The sequence below is a fragment of the Hyaena hyaena genome, unplaced genomic scaffold, assembly GCF_003009895.1.
Source record: "Hyaena hyaena isolate Hyena2069 unplaced genomic scaffold, ASM300989v1 scaffold_197, whole genome shotgun sequence".
Classification (NCBI taxonomy): domain Eukaryota; kingdom Metazoa; phylum Chordata; class Mammalia; order Carnivora; family Hyaenidae; genus Hyaena; species Hyaena hyaena.
This window is the reverse complement of record NW_024080830.1, coordinates 1140665-1162187: the sequence shown is the minus strand read 5'-3', so window position 1 is coordinate 1162187 and position 21523 is coordinate 1140665. Positions and strand designations below refer to the sequence as shown.

At 56.0% G+C, this 21523-nt stretch overlaps 1 protein-coding gene and 1 long non-coding RNA gene across 2 annotated transcripts in view; one reads left to right on the top strand and one right to left on the bottom strand.

Annotated features, from left to right (window-relative positions):
* Positions 1 to 21523, top strand: part of ADARB2 (adenosine deaminase RNA specific B2 (inactive)) — a 385931-nt gene that overhangs the window by 261782 nt on the left and 102626 nt on the right. The window contains exons 2-3 of the mRNA XM_039241639.1: positions 2800 to 2886; positions 9302 to 10179. Coding sequence (XP_039097570.1) covers positions 2800 to 2886; positions 9302 to 10179 — 965 coding nt within the window. The remainder of the gene's footprint in view (positions 1 to 2799; positions 2887 to 9301; positions 10180 to 21523) is intronic.
* The window catches only part of LOC120238059, a 112557-nt gene that overhangs the window by 43487 nt on the left and 47547 nt on the right, over positions 1 to 21523 (bottom strand). The gene's annotated exons all lie outside the window — the stretch shown is intronic.

The window sequence follows — 21523 nt, the reverse complement described above, 5'->3', positions numbered from 1 at the left end:
TCAGGGACCACCCTTTCTCGCACAGAGGCAATGACGTGGGCTCCCCGGCAAACAGGTCAGCAGGTGCCCTGTTTTGTTCGGGTTAGTGTGTTTGAGCCGGGAATCTAAAATCCACTACCCCGGAGGAGTGGACAGGACATCAAAGAGGTAGGGTTACTACAGAATACTGGACGTCCAGTCAAATTTGAATTATTAAATTGTTGTAAAACACACATAACATAGAAGTTGCTGTATTAACCATTCTTAAGCATATAATTTGGCGGCATTAAATACGTATACATGGTAATGCAACATCACCACCACCCATCTCCAGAACTTTCTCATTTTCTCAGACTGAATCTCTGTCCCCACTAGACACTGCTCCCCCATCCCCCACCACTGTACTGTCTCTGGATCTGACTCCTCAAAGAACCTCAAATAAGTGGGTCCTATGGTATTGGTCTTTCTGTGGCTGGTTTGTTTCACTCAGCATAATGGCCTCAAGGTTCATCCATGTTGTAGCTCCTCACAGAGTCGCCTCCCTTTTTAAGGATGAATAATGTTCCATTGTGTGTCTTCACTCCATTGTCTTGTCTACTCTCCTGTCAGTGGACGTGTGGCTCTTTCCACCATTTAGCTGTTGTGAATAGTGCTTCCGGGAACACAGGGGTACAGATACCTCTTTGAGACACTGCTTTCTATTCCTTTGGGAGTAGACCCACACGTGAACTCGCTGGTGTCACACGGAGACTGTGCCGTTTCTCGCTCCCATCGGTGTTCAAGGCTCTGACTCCACATCCTCACCAACGCCTGTTGCCTCCTAGCTGGCTTTTGTATGGGAGCAATTCTGACAGGTGTGAGGTGGTGTCTCATCGTGGTTTTGATTTGCAAACGCAGATGATAAGCAACATTAAGCATCTTTTACGTGTCTGCTGGCATCTGGACATCTTTGGAGAAGTGTCCATTTAAGCCCTTGGCCTTAAATTTGGATTTCAGATAAACTGAGTAATTTTTTGGTATATGCATGCCACACACAATGCTGAACATTTATATATACTAAGTATCTGCTGTTTATCTGAAACTCAGTTTTAACTCTTAGGGTCTTGTGATTTTATTTTATAAATCTGCAACCTTAGACAGCAACAACTCTAAGGATCTAAAACAATCTTTAAATATTTCACAATTTTGCTAAGGTGAGCTCTGAAATGGTGTAGTGTGTTTTTGTGGGTGTTTGGCTGGTAGCCCTGCTTTATTAGAAAAATGTAATTTCATTTTGAGACTCTCCAGACTAAATCATTTTGAGCTTCACACTCTTTGTGTAACATTATTGGGCGCCCTTAATGAAATTATAACTCAAGCAAAAGATTTCATTCCCTCTTAGTAAATTAGCCTGGGCCGTGAGGGTTGGGAGAGCCAGTCCGTCCCTGGCCTACTCTACTCATTCTGGAGAATGAAGAAAGAGCAGGCATTTTATATTTGAGTTATTTATTGTTCTCTCTGAGTGAACATTACATTGCTGCCCGTCCCCACTGGAAACAACAGCTGTTAACAGGCTCCTGAATGAATTTCAATGTGAAGACCTGTGGCCTCTGGGAAGCTTGGGTAAAGAGAAAACAGGCTCAGAATTGAAAGAAAAAGAGCACGTTTCAGGCCTGGGTCTGAATGCCTGAAGGCTAACTGCAGATAAAAATGCTAGCTGAGGCTGTCATGTGAAGTCACACTTAGAATAGTGCCCGAAAGGGAGCCCCGCATGTCACCAGCCCCCCTTCCCGTGGACAGAAGCGGCGGGACCCACGGAAAGCCCTGCCTTCGGTGCCATCGGATTCCCGGAACGGGGACGTGTCCCCGTAGCAAAGTAGCTCAACCCTGCGGGCCAGGCCCGGGCACGGGGACCATCCAGAACAGTGGGAAGGGGGCCCTGGAGACACAGGTGTCCGAGGGGAACCCGGGGTGCACTTGCCTCTGCCCCCAAGTGGGCTCCCCTGTGAATGAGCACGCAGCTCCAGAGCCTGGACATAGTCGGTGGCGTCTCTACAACACGGAGCTTTTCCTCTGGCCCCTGTATGAGTCCGTCTGTCGAGCCTCCTGTCTGTGCTCCCCCCACAACCGCCTCTCTGCTTAAGAGACGCAGCGCTGAGCCCGTGGGAAAACACGTCCCGTCGGCCACGCGCGGCACCTCCCCGGGCCAGCTGCCCACCCCGCTGTCAGGAGCCCGAATGTGGGATGATGTCCTCACTGCCCACCCTGGGGTGCAGGCGCAGGGCCCTCCCGCAGGCTCCTCTCCCAGACGACACCCTTCCTCCCTCACCTGCTGCCCCTCAGCCGGACGGCCCGTCTGTCCTTGTCCGCGCACGTCCAGCCCACACGGCAGGTTCTCTGCTAACAGGGAAGAAAAGTCTTGCCCTGATTTGCACGATTCTAGCTTAACTGTGGCATTTTTTTCTGTACTTGCTTTACTTCCTCCCTGTGAAGCGCCCTTGGCCTGAGCTCTGCCCCACCCAGCACGCCGGGAGCCCACACGAGGTTGTCGCCCTGGAGACGGCCGTTTCAAGTTTTGAGGGACAGAGAACAAGAGGAGGGGAGATGCCAAAAATGAGGAAAGAAAGATGGAAATCATAAAGTTTAAAATTGAATGAAGAGAGGAGTCTGATAAAAATGCTGTCAGAAATTCAATAAAAGACTGAACCAGAATGAAGTGGCTGAAGCCAAAACGAGCTTTCCACCTCCCTGTCCAAACCCTCAGTAATAAGAACTTGGGAGAGCACTGAGTTTTTCTGAAACTCGATGTCAAAAGTGCATTTCCTGTTCTTTTCTTTCCAGACAAAGTAAGCATGTTGTCAGCCTTCATCGCTCCCTTCAAGCACTTAGGCCCCGGGGCCACCAACACGGCGGACGAAGACAATCTAAGTAAGCACTTTCCCCTCCTGAAGGGGGGGCCCAGCCCCGTGTGCTGAGGGCGCGTCCTCTACTGCCCCCAAATGCAGGGTCCTTAGGGTGATGGGTGGGGGACGGTGTGGGTTTCCCAGAGCAGGAGGCTCCGCCCAGTCCCCACCCCGAAGAGGAAGGGGAGGAGGGGAGGAAGGAAGGGGAGGGAGGGAGATGAATGCAGTTTGAACGATTATTCAACAAGGAAAGAGCTGGGTGTTTGCCTGCCTGTTCAGACAACAGTTCTGGCTCTTGGAGGAAACCAGACACGAAAGCAGTGTGCTGTGGGGACCAAAGAGCTGCTTGGGGGAGCGGGGGATCTGAACAGTTCCCCTGCTGAGACCGCTTAGGGGCCCAGGGGAGGCAGGGCTGGTGCACGGGTGCCCCAGGCGTGCCTGGCACATGCGGTCTGTTTTTGGCACGCAGTCAACCATCCACACGAGGGGATGACACATCCTGGTCCACGCAGATACCTCCTGCATTTCAATGCTACCTGACAGACGGGTCACCCTTTCAGCCAAGAGTGAAGGGCATGCGTACTGCCCACGGTGGGGAGGGGCGGGCCACACAGGAGTCCCAGCCGGGAAGACGAAAATCACGTCCGCACAGGGCCCCTCCCAGGACACGGGACCGTCAACGGGCCTGGAGGCTGAGGTCACTGCGTTATCCCATGGAAACTATGTGCGTCGGAACCAGAGCAGACCTCGGCTGCCGGAAGTGGATGGTGCAGCATGAGGAGGAGGGTGCAGGAAATCAGAACACAGGTCCCTGAACCATCGGGCAAAGCACGTGTGCCCGAGGGAAAGTCTGACAAATGCTGGGTTCTCCTCTCGGTGTCTAAATGGGAAAATTTCTGGGATTCGGTCAGTTTACCGATAACAGCTTCAGAAACGTGGAACACACACCAGCGTGTGTACATGTCCACGGAAGCGTATCGTAAGCAGCACGCACACGTGCCCCTCACTGGACAAGTGGACAAAGCTATCTGAGAAGGCACGTGGAATAACTGAGCTGAGAAAGAGAATCTTCCTCTGCTTCCTCTTCTTTCCCACCTCGAGGGGCTGGGACCCCGTGCGTCTACTTGGAGCCCGTGTGGACACGACCTCGTGCTCTGGAACTGCGCCCCCCCCCCATGAGCCTGGGCCACCAGACCCACACCTGAGAGCCCCAGCGCCTCGTTTGCGGGGCGGGGAAGGGACCGTAACCCGGATCACGGAGCGGAGCTTGTACCACACAGGACAACGCGTGGACACGTGTAGCAGGACCTGGGACGGAGCACGTGCACACACCGGCTAACAGAGCACTGACGGCAATTTCCCCTAATTCAGCTCACTGGTGAACAGGTGGAAACCTACGGAGAAGAAGGATTTTTCACTGTTTGCTGCATGTTGAAAGGCCTTGCCAATGCTCGGAGAAACATTTGCTGGCCGTGGAGTGCTCACTGCCTTTGCCGCACACGCCGCTGATTTACTAAGAAACTGCTACGCACAGACACCGTCCACAGAGAAACCTGAGCAACGCCCTTGTCCTCGCGCCTCCGGTTCGGCTGACACAGGCTGGGCGGTTTGTAACCCCACCGCCGCTGGAAGGCAGGAGAGGAGCCAGTGGCTGCTCCCAACTGTCTGTGGGGGGAAGTTGGACGCGTGTGGTGTGTGCGTGCACGCGCCTGTACAGGGAGAGAGGGTGGAGTGGTAGCAAGTATGAATCTGCTCTGAAGTCTCCTGTTTTCAGGCCGCATGGCTCTGGTTTGCGTGGGCCGGTGGTGCACAAAGGTGCTTGGCCTGCCGCACACGTGCAGTCACGTCAGGGACCGTGGGGCAGGGCCCCCCGTGTGGCCAGTGGCACTCACCTCCACTCGTCCCGTGAGCTGGAGTTCCCAGTGCCAAGGGCAAAGCTGGGGTACAGGCTCGGTGACCAGAGACCCTCAGCCTGAAGGAAGATGGTGGCTGGGAGCCCATCTGGAAGCCGTCAGCGGGGCTGGGTTTCTGCCACAAGTCTCCCGGACGACGCCACGTTCTGAGACGTGATTTACGCAGGCAGCTCCAAAACGTTTCTTCCGCGAACGCTGGCCCCATGACCTCAGTGCCTACCACTGACCCAGGTCACACGAGGCAGGACAGCGATGCCCACGCCTGGGGTGCTCCCTGCACTGGGTCTGGAGGGAGGGAGACTCCCCCCGCTGCACCTGCTGCACCCTCCCCCAGATGTGCAGCAGGCACAGCGCCCAGAACTGCGTGTGACAGGTCCTCGGAAGGAGGACCCCTCAGCCTGCTGCCGAGCCAGATCCGGGAGCCGCCAGGTCAGGCCTGTGCTACTGCAACCTCAGGCAGCCGTCTGTTTGAGGGTCTATGTTGAGCTGTCTATGACCCGTCTGTTTGAGGGGTTCCGAGCATACAACAGATGCACTTTCAGAAACGAACTGTTTTTGTCGTACAATAAGCATCCTAGAGCCACGTCCTGCCCCCTGGAAGCCTGGGAGAGTCCTGGCGACTGTCATCCCTCATGTGGCCGTGACCTGTCACCAGTCAGAGAGCCCACGGCGTTTACAGATCACGTGGAAAGTCTTGGTGTCTTGTCCCCCTGGACCCTCACAAAAGCCCCGCCGTGGCAGGTTCTGTTTGAGCACTGCTCAGCCTCCAGCCCAGGTGCAGAGCCCCACCTGCCCTTCCTCCCATCTCCAGAGACAGCGGGGCCAGTGTTCACACCGTCTGCAAGGCCTGGGGTCAGCTCCCTGAGAGATGGCCAAGTCTGAACCAGCGAAAAATGCACACGTGGAGGGTCAGTGCGGAACGTGAGCTCCCGGACAGCTCAGGGACAACAGGAGCCTGTTGCCCACATCGAGGTGCCCCAGTTGTGCTGGGGACATGCCTACAGGGCGACTCCCCAGGGCAGCCAGGCCAGGAGCGGAGACCAGGCCCTGCTCTGCTCAGACGAGGAGAATCCGCGATATCCACACACCTCAGGGGTGACCACAGGGCCGAGAAGCGGAAGACTGTGCTAGGATGGAGCCCTGGGTGCTTGGGCCCTGTGGTGCCCAGACCCAAGGGCGTGTATGCAGGGACGGGCACCGGCAGCTGGTCCCAGGAGTGAGAGCCTTCTCGGCGTCCTGACTTTTCTCTCTGGGTCATTCTGATAACAGAGTACGGGAAACCCACTAACCATGATGGAGAAAAGAATGAGAACCATCTCCTGGATGTGGGTCGGGGCAGGGGGGGCGGGGGGGTGAGGGGATCGGATTGCAGTGCGTTTAGTACCGTCTGTGCCGAGGAAGGAGACGTGAACGTATGAAACCAGAACTGGAGCCCAGTGAGAAACTGTCACGGCCTCGCTGTGGCAAGTCCCCGCAGGGACCCGGCAAGACGGCAAGGGTTTCCAGAAGAGGCTCGTGGGTCCGAGTGGCGCTGCGGCTGCAGGTCCCCGTCCATCCCTCCTTTGTGTGGGACAGGTGTCCTTTCATCTCTTCCCCGGGACCGAGCACCCAAACGACACAGGCTACTTTGTCCTCCATATTATGTCTAGGGCCCGGAAGGTTGCTGATGCTCAGCAGGGTCTGGTAAGAGTTTGCCTGGCCAACCATGAAGGAGAGACACAGGAGCCACTGTGTCGCATTGTGGGGACCACGGCCTCGGTGACAGGGTGGATGTCTTCAGGCCTGGCCTCAGGAGCCCCCGGCGCACCATGACAGAAGGGAGGCTGTTCCCAGCTTCCCGGCAGCCCTGGAATTCCAGGGAAAAGTCATGCTCAAGAGCTCAGGGGTGTGTGTCTCGGTCTTTCCTGCTATTTTCTAACAACTGCGTGATACTAGTTCCTGTATGTCAGGGTTTGGCCTGAGCCTCCTTCACACTCTCCTCTGGTTCAACCTCAGAATAAGCCCGTAAGGCGAGCGCTGTCAAAGCCACGAAAACGGAGTCCAGGCAGGTACAGGGATGTGCCCCTACTCACACGCATCAGAAGGGCTGGGAGACTTTGACATCTCATGAGCGTGAGCCCAGAGCCGCAGAGGGGCCGCTGCCCCACCCCCTGCCCCTGCGCAGGCTCCAAGTCCAAGGGCAGCTGGCCGTGTAGAACAGAGCTAAACCCCCACCTGGCTCATTTGCAAAACCCAGACATTATAGCTGGTGTGTCTGGGACGGGACCCAGAGGCCCACATTTTTCACCAGTTTTTATTAGTTATTGGTTATGACGGAAGGGGTCTTCATGCCACAATCTGACAGCAGTGGCTTCTGCCATGGACGACGGTGACACTGGCGGCCGCAGGGCCTTGTGAGTCAGGAAGGAGAAAGGTGGAGAAGCAATTTCAGGGCAGGTGGAGGGAAATGTCGGTCTGCCTGGGCTGTTTCTCCAAGATAAACCTTTTTACCTCAGAAGGCAGCAGAGGTCATCTGATACGCTGGCTGCTCCCCTCACACCTTGTGGGAAATCAATAATACATTAGAGGACTCCCAGCAATTTTCTACGCAATCTGCAGTGGGGCTTTTTGGTTGGGTTGGGAGGTTTTTTTTCCCCCCATCTTTATGTTCAGTTTGAGAAACTGCATGGTTAATCTGTTCGGTTTCCTGGCCCCAAATGCCCCAAAATGGGCAGAGCTCTTTGCCGCCTGTCTGTCCCCAAGATGCACGATCAACAAGAAGAGTAGAGATTAAGTGCTTGATATTTGGAAGGTAATTATTTCCACCAAAATAGACTGTAAATACCACCCACCTCTAATTCAAAAAAACCCTCAGCATCACTCCTTTGAACCAAGTTACCTGCGCAGACCTCGCAGCTCATAGCAGCAAACAACTACAGGAAAGGCTATACGCGCACAGGCTGGCTGGGGAGCACTCTGGAGGGGGCCTACGTGCTGCCACCCCCTCCCCGAGAGGCTGCACTGCTCTGCTGTCTTCCCCGCCAGTGACGCCTCGAGGCCAAGGTCACGGAGCCTACTGCTCTCCTTCCACGGCAGGACTGAGGGGAGCCTGCTGGGCGTCTGGGCGTGAGCCGGCTGTAAATATGCCTCCACATCTCCGCGTGCTTAATGAGAAAAAACCCACTCCTGACTCCCAGGGAAGGCTTCAAGGACCCTGCGGCCCCAGCGTCTGTCCAAACTGATGGCGACGGTACTCCCTCACCGTCTCCTGGAGAGTCCAGCACAGGCGCCCCTGTGAGGTGGCCGAGAAAATGACGGGTCGGTTCTGCTTCCGGAAAACCACCCGTACAACAGACAGATGTTCCCAGGACCCACTCACATCTCCACCGATGACCCCAGGGCAAGAGTTCCCCTCTTTGAGGCTCGATTCTTCTAGAAAGTGGTGCTATGACCCCCACCCTGTGGGGATTTATTTTTATTTTAGGAATAAGAAAGGCAGCAAGGAGAAGGTGTGAGGGGGCCTCGGCGGAAGGTAGCTGCACAGCTCACCACCACCATCCCATGAGGATCTCAGAGGAGACCTGAGGGGTCTGCGCCCGAGAAGCACATTTGTCCCTGAAGCAGTGGGGACCTCGTCCTGTGGTCCCGAAGTGACACAGGTCCCACACGAAACAGCTGTCCAGGCTGAGAGGGATCCAGTCCACAGAAGCTAAATCACCATGATACTCATCCACCACCCACAGTTAGCAAAGGATGGCTTTGCTAAGTTCACTTCCTACCATTTCCTGCAAGGAAAGAAAGGAAGGAAGGAAGGGAGAGAAAAAGAGAAAAGAACACACCACAGACACAAAGGAAGCCACCCTCCAAGCCCACGTCTATTTTCTTCCTCTTCTCTCAGGGGGAAGGTGCGAAGTCTCTAAACTTTACCCATACATGTGATTTTACAAACAGTGTATAATGAGTGACTCTGTATAAACTAGTGATACCTTTCTCTACACATTAGTTTTCATCCTCTGATACATTTCAGAGAGTCACCTACGCTGACGCATACAGATGTAGTTGATTAAATGCAAGTGCCATGTGGCGTGGCTTCTATTGAATGAGGCTCCAGAATCCACCCACCACTGCCCTGGGCAGGAAAGGCCGCCCTGACCCTCAGCATCGCCCAAAGCCCGTAGGAGGAAAGGGCCACCTGTCTGATTGATTTGGGGCGGCCTGGGGAGACGGCCGTGGTGCCCAGGCCCAGAGCAACAGATGTCAATGGGCCCCGCGCCCCCTCCCCCCCTCCCCCAGCCATCACCTCCTTCTCAGAAATGCATCTCTGCGAGAAATGCCGGGGAACACGGGCCCTTCCACCCACAGCGAGTGGCCCCCACTCCCACACGACTACTCCGGGCCCCGGCCGGCGAGAGCCCCACCCCCCGAGTGTGCATCCCCGGCTGGCGGGCGGGCTCACATGTGCAGGCTGTGCAGCCGCAGCAGCAGGAACAGCGGCATCGGTGGCGAGCTGCCAGGGCCCTGGGTCACGGCTGTCTTTCTCGCCCACAGGTACCAGCAGCGCAGACGTGAAGGAAAACCGCAACGTGAGCAACTGGGAGGCGAGGCCCCTGGCCACCAGTGACCGGGCCCGAGGCAGAGCCCCGGGCGTGAAGCGCAAGAGGCCGCTGGAGGAGGGCAACGGCGGGCACCTGTGCCCCCTGCAGCTCGTCTGGAAGCAGCTCTCGTGGTCCGTGGCCCCCAAGAACGCGCTGGTGCAGCTGCACGAGCTGCGCCCGGGCCTGCAGTACCGCATGGTGTCCCAGACGGGCCCCGTGCACGCCCCGGTCTTCGCCGTGGCCGTGGACGTCAACGGGCTCACCTTCGAGGGCACCGGGCCCACCAAGAAGAAGGCCAAGATGCGGGCGGCCGAGCTGGCACTGCGGTCCTTCGTGCAGTTCCCCAACGCCTGCCAGGCCCACCTGGCCCTGGGCACCGGCGCCGGCCCGTCCACGGACTTCACCTCTGACCAGGCCGACTTCCCCGACACGCTGTTCAAGGAGTTCGAGCCTGCCGCCCCCAGCGCGGCCTTCCCCAGCCGCCGCCCCGCCGATCCAGGGCTGCTGCCCGCGGCACGCCCTCGGGGGCGGCTGCTCTGCCACCCGCTGGACCTGGTGGGCCCCGCGGCCCCGGGCGACAGGAACCCCGTGGTTGTGCTGAACGAGCTGCGCTCCGGCCTGCGCTATGTGTGCCTCGCCGAGCCGGCGGAGAGGCAGCGCGCCAAGAGCTTCGTCATGGCCGTGTGCGTGGACGGCAGGACGTTCGAGGGCTCGGGACGCAGCAAGAAGCTGGCCAAGGGCCAGGCGGCGCAGGCCGCGCTCCAGGCCCTCTTCGACATCCAGCTGCCGGGCCACGTCCCCAGCAGGAGCAGAAGTCACCTCCTGCCCCAGGTGAGCCGCGCAGGGCCGCCACGGGTGGCCCTCTGCAGACGCCCGCAGGAGGCGTGGTGGGCGCAGGGCCCTCTGCTCCCACCACTGCGGGTAGACGGCCCACCACCGCCTCCCAGAAGAGCCAGGCTCTGCCCCGCGCCCTCATCATTAGGAGCGACCTGCAGGCGTTTGTAAAGAGCGAGTCTTGTGAGTGTGAAAAGAGAGTGTCCATACCCCGAGGTAGCAGATCATCCTCGAGATGGCCACACCCACCGCAAGGGGGCGGGCTCCTCCCTGGGGAGAGGGTAGCGGCAGAGAGCGAGTGTGAAAAGTGTGCCGGGCGGCCGTCGAGGGGGTGGGGGGGTGGGGTCCTCCAGCTGGAGGCCTGGGGAAATCCCCATGAACGTGGCTCATCTCACCCAGGTGAAGCCAGTTGGGGGCCCTCAGCCGGGCCAGACAGAAGGGCAGGGTCCAAGGCCATGGGCTGGCGGGAAGCAGAGAGCTCACAGACGGAGAGGGGGCTGGAGCCCACGTCGCGGTCATGACCTTGCTGTTCCAGTAACACTGGGCCAGCCTGTTCGCTGGGGGAATGTTTTGTGTCACCATAGTGTGTCGGGAACTGTCTGTGATTTTGTAACAAGTGCTTATTTATGCAAATCACCCTCCTGTCACTCTGGGAATGTCTTGTGGGCGTCGTGTGTGAGACACATGACGGTGTCTGTATTGACTTTCGCCATCAACAGAGGACAGACGCGCTTCACGCAGAGGCCAGTGTGGGAGCAGAGTGGGCCCCGTGTAACTGAGTTACCACTGTGACCACCGTGCCCCCCATCACAGCACCCAGAACAAAGTCCGCCCCAGGGACCAGGCGTGTGCTCCCCAGGGAGCACCAGGGGCCTTATGGCCATCTCAGCAAATGGCTCCAGAGAAGACCCTGGAGCAGAGTCACACTGGGGGCAGGTATTCACTCACTCGTTCACTCACTCACTTATTCAATCACTCGTTCACTCGTTCGCTCGCTCACTCGTCAGTCTTTGACCCTTAGTGGCTGCAGAGCTCACGAGGGCAAAGCCGGCTGTGGCCTGCCCCCCACAGCAGGTGGAGAGATGGAGGGGATGGCTGAGCGAGGCCTTCCTTTTCTCTGCTATCTCGGCCCCGGCTCCACCGTGTTTTCTCAAATACGTGCTGCAGGCTGTAAGAGGCGGGTCGGAGGGGTTTAGACTGAAATCACCAGCCTTGCCTCGCAACCCACTATCAAGTACCACCGCGTCCAAGTGAACATGGTGTTTACAAAGCAGCTGGCTCAGTCCGCGTGAGCCCCGCACATCTCGGAGGGAGGGGCTGCAGCACTGCCCCCTCTCCTCCCGCACCCCTGCAGGGTTTGTGCTCTTTGTTCCTTCCTGTCCTGTGTCTCCACTCTTGTAACTTAAACGTGGCAACAGCACCCAAGGAAGCCGCCGTGCCCTCTGCGGCCTGCATGAGCCCCAGGCTGCCGTGACCTTGGCCATGGCCTGTGTCCCCGGCCATCTTCTCCCAGGAGGTTCCCCACCCCAGGCCTCTGCAAGCCCCCACCGGCCTGGACCTTCTGCCTGTCCCACCTCCCTCTGCCGCCGCATCAGCCCCGCTGAAGGTTGAAGGGTGTCAGTGAGCTCTGGCCGCAACACCATCTCCTTCCATGTTGTCAACCCCGAGCGCTCACAGAGGACCAGGCAGCACCACTGCTTTGTAACAGTCATTTGACCCCAGAATGCGGCATATCAGTTAAAGCCACGGCCGCTAAATTATTTTTCTCTGACAGTCCGCTAACCACCCGACTGGATGATGGAGGGCACAGAGCAGCGTGAGGGTTGCGGGCCATCCATCACACCCCAGGCACGGCCGTCTCAGAGGCTCATTACCCGGTTGCCTCGCCCCTGCACACAGGCTGGGTGGGGCTGAGCCGGCCTGGGGACTCAGGACCAGTCACCATCAGTGGTTTTATTACATCCCAATCGTGTCTTGGATGTGGACTGGATTCAGGGATGGGTCTTTAATTCAGAAAAGATCCCAAGAATCCCCGTAAGTCCTGTTCTGCCCGACGCTGTCCATATAGCCTGCGTCCCCCAGGTCCCCGAAGGCACAACCTTCTGTCTGCTAACTGTGCCGTTAGCACCCGCACCAGGAGAGCAAGCCGGCAGTCGCAGGCCCAGCCAGACTCCTGGAAAAGGCAGGTCCCCAGACACTGAGCCGTGCAGACCCCTGCCCAAGCCCAGGACAGCCCCACTCACTGCTGGAGTGACAATTTTAGAACTGGGTGTCAACATCAGGCACTCAACGTTCCCAGCCCAAACGCAAGGTTCCGCCCCACACAGGGTGGTCTTGGGTGAGCAGATGACAAACTGAGTCCCAGAGAGTGCTGAGAACTCTGACCAGAGCTCCTGCACAGTGACACGCAGAGACAGAAAATCCAAACGTTGACAGTGCCTGGAGCCACATGAGGAGTGTGTTTAAACGGTGCCGTGGGTCCCACTGGAAACACCCATCCACCAGATGCTGGAGCTCCGACCTGGCCCCTGAAGCTCTGATTCCTGCACAGGCAGGTCGGCTCACCTGCACCGTTCCGGCCTGTTCGCGGCTCTGCTTCCCTGCCCCCACCCCACGCCTGGGGAGCAGGAGCACGCAGGACGGGCCGGGCAGGCTGGAGGTTTGCTGACCTCAAGCCAGGTCTGGACGAGCATAGCGTCCCCACGGCCCTCAGCTAAAGACCTGAGAGAGCCTGTCGGGAGCGGCCAGTGCATTGCACCGGGTACCCAAGTATGGACCTCGCTGGAGGCATGGAACATCATGTCACTGTTCCCCAGGAAGAGAAAGGGGAAAGTTGCACTTGCTTCACCTCCATTTTGAAGGAAAAAGTTCTGAAGAGCAGTGTTCTCAGTGATGATTACAATCATAGGTGTCGATTTCTCCAGGACTGGACTTCCACCCATTCCCTGTGGGGGGCATTTCGCACAACTGGGCTAGATTTGTTCCTTCACTTTAACGAGTTCTGGCTTTGGGTCTCTTATCCAGGGGGCTGAGATCAAGTGTTCAATTAAATTTTCTAGGACACAGCACAGACCTAACGGGGGGGGGGGGGGGGGGGGGGGGGTCTATAACACACACAGGAGCACGAGCTGTGTGCTCTGCCTAAATCAGTTGATAAGGGTGACCAATGCAGACCGGGGGGTAGCTGGGCCGGCCTGACTCTTCCCATTTTCCTGGCCTACAGCTGGTGCATCTTCTCAGTACAGGACTCCTCTGCGATAGAGATAGGAAGTGATAAATGAGACCGTGTCAGCACACACAGATGGTCCCCAACTTAAGATGGTTTCAATTAGCAGTGTTTAGGCAATAGCGTAAATATGATACACATTCAGTAGAAATCATTCTTTGAATTTTGAATTTGGATCTTGTCCCTGGTGAGCAGCATGTGGGAAGATCCTCCCTTGTGAATGACATGGACAATGACCGTCTTCCAAACCCACACCACCATTCTGCTCCTCCCCATGAGCGTAGAATTCAGTCCACTACGTGAGACAGTCGACAGGCTTGTCAAGCGGACGTGGTGTTGAGGACTCTGCCCAAACCCAGGCTGATCTAAGTGTTCTGAGCACGTCTACGGTAGACCCGGCTAAGCTGTGACGTTCAAGGTTAGGTGGATTAAACACAATTTTGACTTAACGATACTCTCTACTTATAATAGGTTATCAGGTCATAACCCCATCATAAGTCAAGGAGGATCTGTGAATACTCATTCCCTGGAAACATTATCATAAACAAGATAAAAATCACAAAATCTCAGGAAAGCGTTAAAGGTGGCTCCTGCCACGGAGAAGAGAATGAGCACCTGGGATGGCGCAGAGAAAGGTACAGGGGTCAGGAAATGCCCTGGGGTGGCACACACACAGTCCCTGACTTCTGCGTCAGCTTCTCCGGCACACTCAAGGACCCCCCGCCCCTTTGTTTTGTTTAGAATTTCCACATCGAACTGCAGTGATGTTAGCCGTGTGTCTTTCCCTAAGAGGAAAAGGGCTCCCGCAGGTGCACTGCTCCACTGCGCCCTCTGGGGGGCCCTTTCAGGGACCCACTAACAGGGGACCGACTAGCTACACCCTCCTCTGCTCCCGCGTATGCAGCGATCACTGTGGGGAGGGGAGAAACCATGGGAATCTATAACAATGGAAAAGAACAATTACTTTTTAAGTTTCAGCATTTTACAGCAAATTTGGCTCAGAGCTCCAGTCCGCGATCCCATTTCATGGAATCTGCCCCCAGAATTAGCTGCGGAATGCGGCCAGGGGCTCCTCAACAGCTGCGCTGCGGGACGCTAATAGCATGTTTGCACAAACGTGCCGTCCTTCTCCCAAACCCCAAGGTGACCCCCAGCCGCCTCTGGCCACTTCGCAGACTGTTTTTCTGATCTCCTGCTCCTGCTAATCTATCTTACTCAATGGGAACCGTGTCCTAACTGCTGTAATGCAGAACCGTTAATTAATATTGCCGAAACAAATTAGCGATAGAGGGGCCCTCAAATTTTAAATAGGCTTAAATTAAAACCAGATAGCTATAGAAATCATATCCACTTGGCTTTGAGACGGCTTAGCACTGTCTAGCTGGTGTAACCTGGACGCCCGGAAACAGCAGCTGGTGCCGCTCAGCTCTGGGGGACGAGGGGTGGGCCAGCCAATGCCAGCCCTGTGGTCGGCCACGGTGCAGCCTGGAACAGTTCCAGACAGACACCTGATCAAGGTCGCGGAGCTGTGCAGGTCCCCCAGACACAAAGGACCACTTCCTGACTCCAAGTGACTTCCTTGGAGTCACGTCAGCAAGGGGTCTTCTCGTTTCTGCCCCGTCTGACAGGGTCTCAGCTTCTCAGCTGTTTTCCTATTGTCTCCTGGGGAGTGGGATTGGGGTCTGATCCCCTACACGCAGGCACCGCCGGCACGGGAGACCCCAAGCGAAAGAGCTCAGCCCAGCAGCTGGCCTGGGGCTCCAGGGACTTCCTCTGAGGCTTGCCGGCACGGCCAGAAGTGCGGGGAACCAGATGTCAATCTTCCGCTTGAAGCATCCGGACAGGGTGATCTCAACGCAGGTGCTCACTGTGGGACAGGCAGGCACGTGGACAGGTATGGCCCATGAGAGCTGGGAGAGAGGACGGGCACCCGCCTGACTGTGGGGAAACGTACGGATCAAATTCCCCAGTTTGGGATTCTCATAAAAGTCTTGATGCATTCAGGCTGCTGCAACAATACCAGTCATCGGGTGGTTAACAGGCAACAAATTGACCCTGATGGCCCTGGAGGCTGGGAGCCCAAGGCTCAGGTGCCGGCACATTCCGTGTCTGGTGAAGGACACAGGTAGCATCTTCTCGCTGTGTCCTCACTGGGGGGAAGGGGTGACGGGGCTCCCCGCGGTCTCTTTCAAAGGACACTAGGTGACCTCATCACCTCCCAGAGGCACTTCCTGACAGCATCACCTTGGGGATCAGGTGTCACATACGAACTTGGGGAGGGGTCACAAACAGTTCGACCACAGCAATCCGGCAACCACTAACATTAAAGAGAATGAGACACCCTACCATTCAGGTCAGAACAAACCAGCTTATTACTACAACCCCAGCCGACCCCACCCCCCACCATCACCACCCCCACCAGCTCAGCTTTCTTGTCACTCTGCCCTCTGTCCCCTAAGGAGCCAACACAGTTGGATCAGTTACTGAATATAAGCATCCTACATGTGACTCTCTGGGGCCTGTGCTAAGACCCTGCCATGTGGACATGGGCAATACTGCACAAGAAAACATGTCTCAGTAACCATGGTGGGAGAAGAGACTTGGTGCGACGGTACCCAGCCATTCACCACATCAATGCCGTCGCAAAAAAAAATCCCTTTTCTGGCCGCAGGATGGGGCCACGGCTTCTCCACGGCTCTGCTGTGTGAGGTCAGCGTCACAGGGCTCATCGCAGCAAAACCGTCAGAAAGTCGTCATCGTGCCTCCAGGCGAGTTTGTCCCGGGGACACACCACCACCCCTGACACGTGTTGGTGGGGGCGGAGTCAGGAATGACCTTGCTGGCATCACGGCACGCCTGGGACTTGGGGACTCGGGGAGAACCAGGCAGGCTTGCACTCAAGACACCGCCGCCCAACTGCTCTGCTTTCTGCAGAGCTCCCCCTAACCTGTCGTCCACACCCCCTCCTCCCCAGTCGCATACGGAGTTCACTCTCTGAACCAGTTATTTCCGAAAGAGGATCAATTCCTCCGATGCCTTTTCATAGATTAGAACAACAACTTTGTTTTGCTGCCAAAACGCCTTGTGGGGGGAGGGGGCCGTGCTGCAGCAGATGGAGAACCGACACCCGTGGTGGCCCCGGGCGGCATGGCTGCCCTCCCCCTCCCAAGCTGCAGGGGACACCCAGGAACACATGTTTGATTCGGGGTACCATGCGTTTGTATATGGGAATGCACTTATTAAAAATGTAAAATGTTTATGCAGAGTCCATAGGCAGAAAACCTTGGTCTTTATCATCTCAAATAGATGTGGGTGTTACCTTAGCACCAAGCATCCCTACAGTGGGGGACAAGCATCTTCCCTTCCACTCAGACGTGGTGAGGGCTGTCAGCCGAGATGTGGAGAGGCCCCAGAGACCTGGCAAAGAGACGGGTACAGAGGAAGACAGGGGCATCCTCTGTCCCAACACTAAGAATTTATAAAACTCAATAATGCAGAAATCCTATCATGTCCAGTTTTTGTTAACGGCTTTAATCAGATGAGCCAACCGGACAAGATGAACCCACTTTTTTGACTCCTAGAGCAAAACCCGTGATCTCTACATCTCCCTCCCTCTCTCTCCTTCTCCCTCCCTCCCCCTCATACACACACGCCCCCACACATGCATGATGTACATGTACACATGTCTGTGTGTAATTCCACCTCTAGAGAGAAAGACGCCTGTCCTTCATGTCACAGCGAAAGCTGTTTTCTCCATGAAGGAATCCGACCTCCCTGCAGTCTGTTGTCCTGTCTGCCCGGGGACTTTTTCCAACAGTCCAGCAGCGCCCGACGACCACTAGCTCTTCTTGGTGTCATCACCGTGATTAGGACTCACGTGGTTAGAGGCTCAGTTCCTTGGGGCGTCTCCTTTCTGCACCAAGGACATTAAAATGCACACAGCAGGCAGGGAGGACCCAGGTCCCTGGTTGTAGGTCCGGCTTTCAGATAAAGAGGTGAGGTTTGCTGGAGTTCGCAGGCTCCTGACAAGGCCAGCAGGTGAAATGCAGCAACGACACTAACAGGAAGAGTACGTGCCGTCCGCCTGACACTCCAGTGCACCTGGATGTCCTGTGGTTTTATTTGCTACAAACTCAGGCAGCCCTAAGAATATAAAATGAAGTGCTGTGGGCAGAGGCTCTGGGCAGGCGCAGGGCACGTCTGTGGCCGCCTGCTGTCTACTCGCAACCTCCCTGTCCCTCAGAGCACAGAGAGGACATATGCAGGGTCCCACCTGGGGACACTCTGACCAGGACACTGTCTCCCCCTCGGATACCACAATCCCCACAGCCAGAAAGCAGAGTCCAATCCCATTCACCGGTGAACGTGTCTTCTGAGGGTGCCCGTGCAGGTGACCGTACCGACACAGGATGGGACCGCATGGGTTAGAGTCGGTGCCCCGGTGCCTTGCAGAGCCTCGGTCCACCGCGGACTCCTTCATTCATGTGTGTTCATGGTCATCGTCTGGTGTCACTGACCCTAAAGCCGTGAACGCTCTGGCCTGGCCCCCAGAGGCAGCCAGCGTGAGGTCCTTCCCGCGAGGCCAGGCTGGGTCTCGCCCCAGAGCACCCACAGAGACCTGGACGGGGTCCTTCTGTTAGGTGGCTGGTCTGCAGCACATGCTCACTCCATATGCTCGGGAAGATGCTTTGTGGGTATTTTGTTTGAGAAAAGGGGAGGGACTCGAGAGGGGAGAAGCACGCTGCTGTTTACCCAGAACCGCGGGGCCTTCCTGAGAAGGGGCTCCACAGGTCACCACCTAGGAGTCCCCCCAGACAGGCAAACTCTGCTCTGTCTGCTCCCCTGGGCCAGACACGTGCCCTGGGCAGGTGGACATCATGGACTCTGGTCACCCGAGCATGAGGCCCACATGAAGCTGTTATTTTCCGTCAACGTGCCCCGAGGGGACTGCAGTCTCTGGAACCTCAGAGCAGCAGCCTTGGGTCTAAACCGCTAGCACTTGGCCTCACCGGGGTGCCCTGCTGCCCCAGAAGCCCGTGTGCCTCCCTGGAATTCTTCTCCTCCTGCCCTGCAACCGCGCGGCCCGGGGATGTGGCCAGGATTACACGGCTGCCTGGGTTTTGTGGCCACACACTACCTCCCGTGGGCCACCAGAGGAAAAGTTGGCCTTTTATAGAAGGAAGACACCAGCCGACCCTGAACTTGGCTGAACCTCCATTTCTTTGTTTCCTCAGAACTACAGTGACAGGCCACCTCACTGTCATTACACAAGGAAAACTCTTCTAAAATTCTCTCCTTGATGACAGTGAAGGCTTTGTTAACAACACATGTATACATCTGTACATTGCATACGAATGCGCAGTTGTGTACAACGTATATTCTGTGGTGTACACAATACACGTTCACGGAACACACACTTACACAATGTATGTGCAATGTGTGACGTGTGTTTATACCACAGCCTCCACCATCTTCTCACTGAAACACGTTTGGTGCAGTTTAGATAGAGTTCAGTACGGATCTAAGCTCAAACGTTCCCAGCTCTGCGTGTGACGTTTTCAAGCAGAGCTGATGTGCCTGCTGCGTGACCCAGAGTCTCCACACCGACCCTCCCCGCCTGTCTTGCTGGTCCTCAGCCACGGGGCACACTGCTGGTGCTGCCGATACCGCGATGGCGTCAGGCGCCAGCGTTGGTGCCTGCCACGTCACAGCACTCTCAAGCCTCGCAAAACCCTTGGAGGCAGCGCCATCATGCCGGCATCTGTGAGGAGGACTTTGCAAGAAGAACAGCCCTGAACGAGCAGCATGTGTTCTGTATGCGGCATTTCTGTTCACCCTGGAGTGTGAACATCCCGCTTCCCCTGTGCTGCCAGGTCCAAGGAGCCCTAACTGTGCCCTGCTGTGGAAGCCACAAAGACCACATACACAGCGTCCTCGCTCCAAACCCAAGAAATCCAGATCCACAAAACAAAGAAAACCAAAATTCCAGCCAATGCGGAGAACATATAAAACTGAAATCCTGAGTCTGCAAAAACTACAAAACATTGTTTTAATCACACGAGACTTTCAAGTTTTAATATTTTCCTCCCACATTCCAGTGGAGAGCTTGGGGGATTTCCTGGATTGGGGATCACTTCCCCTCGTGAACACAGCTGAGAATCTTGCTATTGAAATAGAAACAATTTAAATTTTAAAAAAGTGTAAAAAGTCAGAATAATAAACGGCAGGGAGAAGGGGAGTGACCGCGGCCAAACTCCCCTTTTCCCAACCAACTTCTCATCCAGCTGAGAGCAAGGAGCTGGTGGGCGAGACCAGGGCGGAGGTGACCGTGAAGGAGGCACAGCAGGGAGGCTGGGGTGCCCACACGACGGGCTTCCTCACAAAGCGCCAGACGAGGCCAAGTTCCCCGAGAGCCTGTGCGGCACGGGCACAGCCCACATGGCAGCCCCCCCTCCGACCTCAGAGCCCACAAACCCGGGAGGCGGCAGGGGGAGAGGCTGCCAGCAGCACCCCAGGGCGGTGAGAGTATCCCCAGGGGTCCCTGAAGGATGGACAGTGTCGGCGAGGGAGGGATGAGGGAGCCCCGAGATCCTTTCTGATCACCAGGCAGGCATGTCTGCCCTGTCGGATTCGGTGTCTTTATTTATAGGTTAAACATTAACATGGCGTCTGAAAATGGAATGTTTACAATGGATAGTTCTCTGTGATAAGATGTTTTGGAAAACATACAGAAACAGGTTTTACAGAAGTATTCTTGCAGAACCTCCCCAACTACAGTGAGGTTGAGTAAGAAAATAACGGGGTGTTCTTAGTGGAAAACAAGATAACACACACATTGTAATAACGCTAAGACTAAGTCATAGGTTAAGCTGCAGATACTCTCATCCATCCTCATCCCAGCTGCCAGGGTCAGGGACGGTGTTTGTGGAACGTAGGCCTTAGGGAAGGGGCTGCTATGCACCACCAGTTAGCAAAGGTCTATGTAGTAACTTACGTTCTGCCCTTATCTGTTCCTTCTCTAAGTGAGGCTTTTTGTCTCCGGGCAAGACTTTATTTTCCAGTTATATTCCTTATGGCACAGGAGAGCCAACTGTACCTTTAAAGAGTTTAGCTCATTTCTAACACATAGAATAGCCTCTTTGAGTGCATTTACCTTTGTGTCTAATTTTTTGTCTATGATTTCTTGAATAGCTAGGGCATGAGAGACATTTTTGTTTAGTTGATTTACATGTTGAGCTGTATGAACATCTTGGACTAACACAACCGTAGAAACAGAATTGTACAAATAAAGGTCAATCTTTTATGAGTAGGGTCATTAGCCTGTTCACAGCTCAAGGGAAAGTATGGAGGGAAACAGGACCTGCTGGAGACACAATGTCTGTTCCCATAAGCACAAAAGAAGACGTTCCCACAGTAAGTTCCTTCACAAGGTGCAATCATCATACCAGGGCCAGAATAAGGGGACAAGTCACTCCTGATCCTGATCAACAAGGTACCTTGGGGGTCGGTGCCCCAGCAGAAATAACTGAGTGGGGGCGGATATCAGTCGTCATCTGATTGGCAAAAGGCCGTGCAAACTTGCTTTAACCTCACCAGGAGCTTTCTCCACTAGTGGGCTCAGAATGGGTCCCACCAAGAAGAAACGCCGGGAAACAGATGCCAGGCCCCCTAACGTCGGGGAGGTGGTGTGGTGGCGACGGGTCCATGAGGCCACACGTCTGAGCTTCAACCCTGGTCTGGCAGGGGCCACGCAAGAGGCTGAACGGGCTGCTGGCCTCCCTGGGAGGCAGAACACACCGCAGCTGCTCAGTGACGACGACGGGTCAGGCTCTGACTCTGTATCTGCACCCTAACGGCGGTATTTGCGCGTGAGCAGGAGAAAAGTGCACAGGGACAAGGTCCTGACGGGACAGCCCCCCGGGACCCCCGCATCCTTGACAAATGGCACTTTCCTACTGTATGGCCTGACCTGGCTGGGAGGACCACGTAGGACTGTCACGGTCACGAGAGCCGGGGATGTGCACAGCAGAGGGACAGTCGGCGGGTCCAAGTGTCACAGGACACTGGCTTCTGCCTGCTGCTAGCTGAATTCTAGCCCGGTCTGGTTCCCAGCCT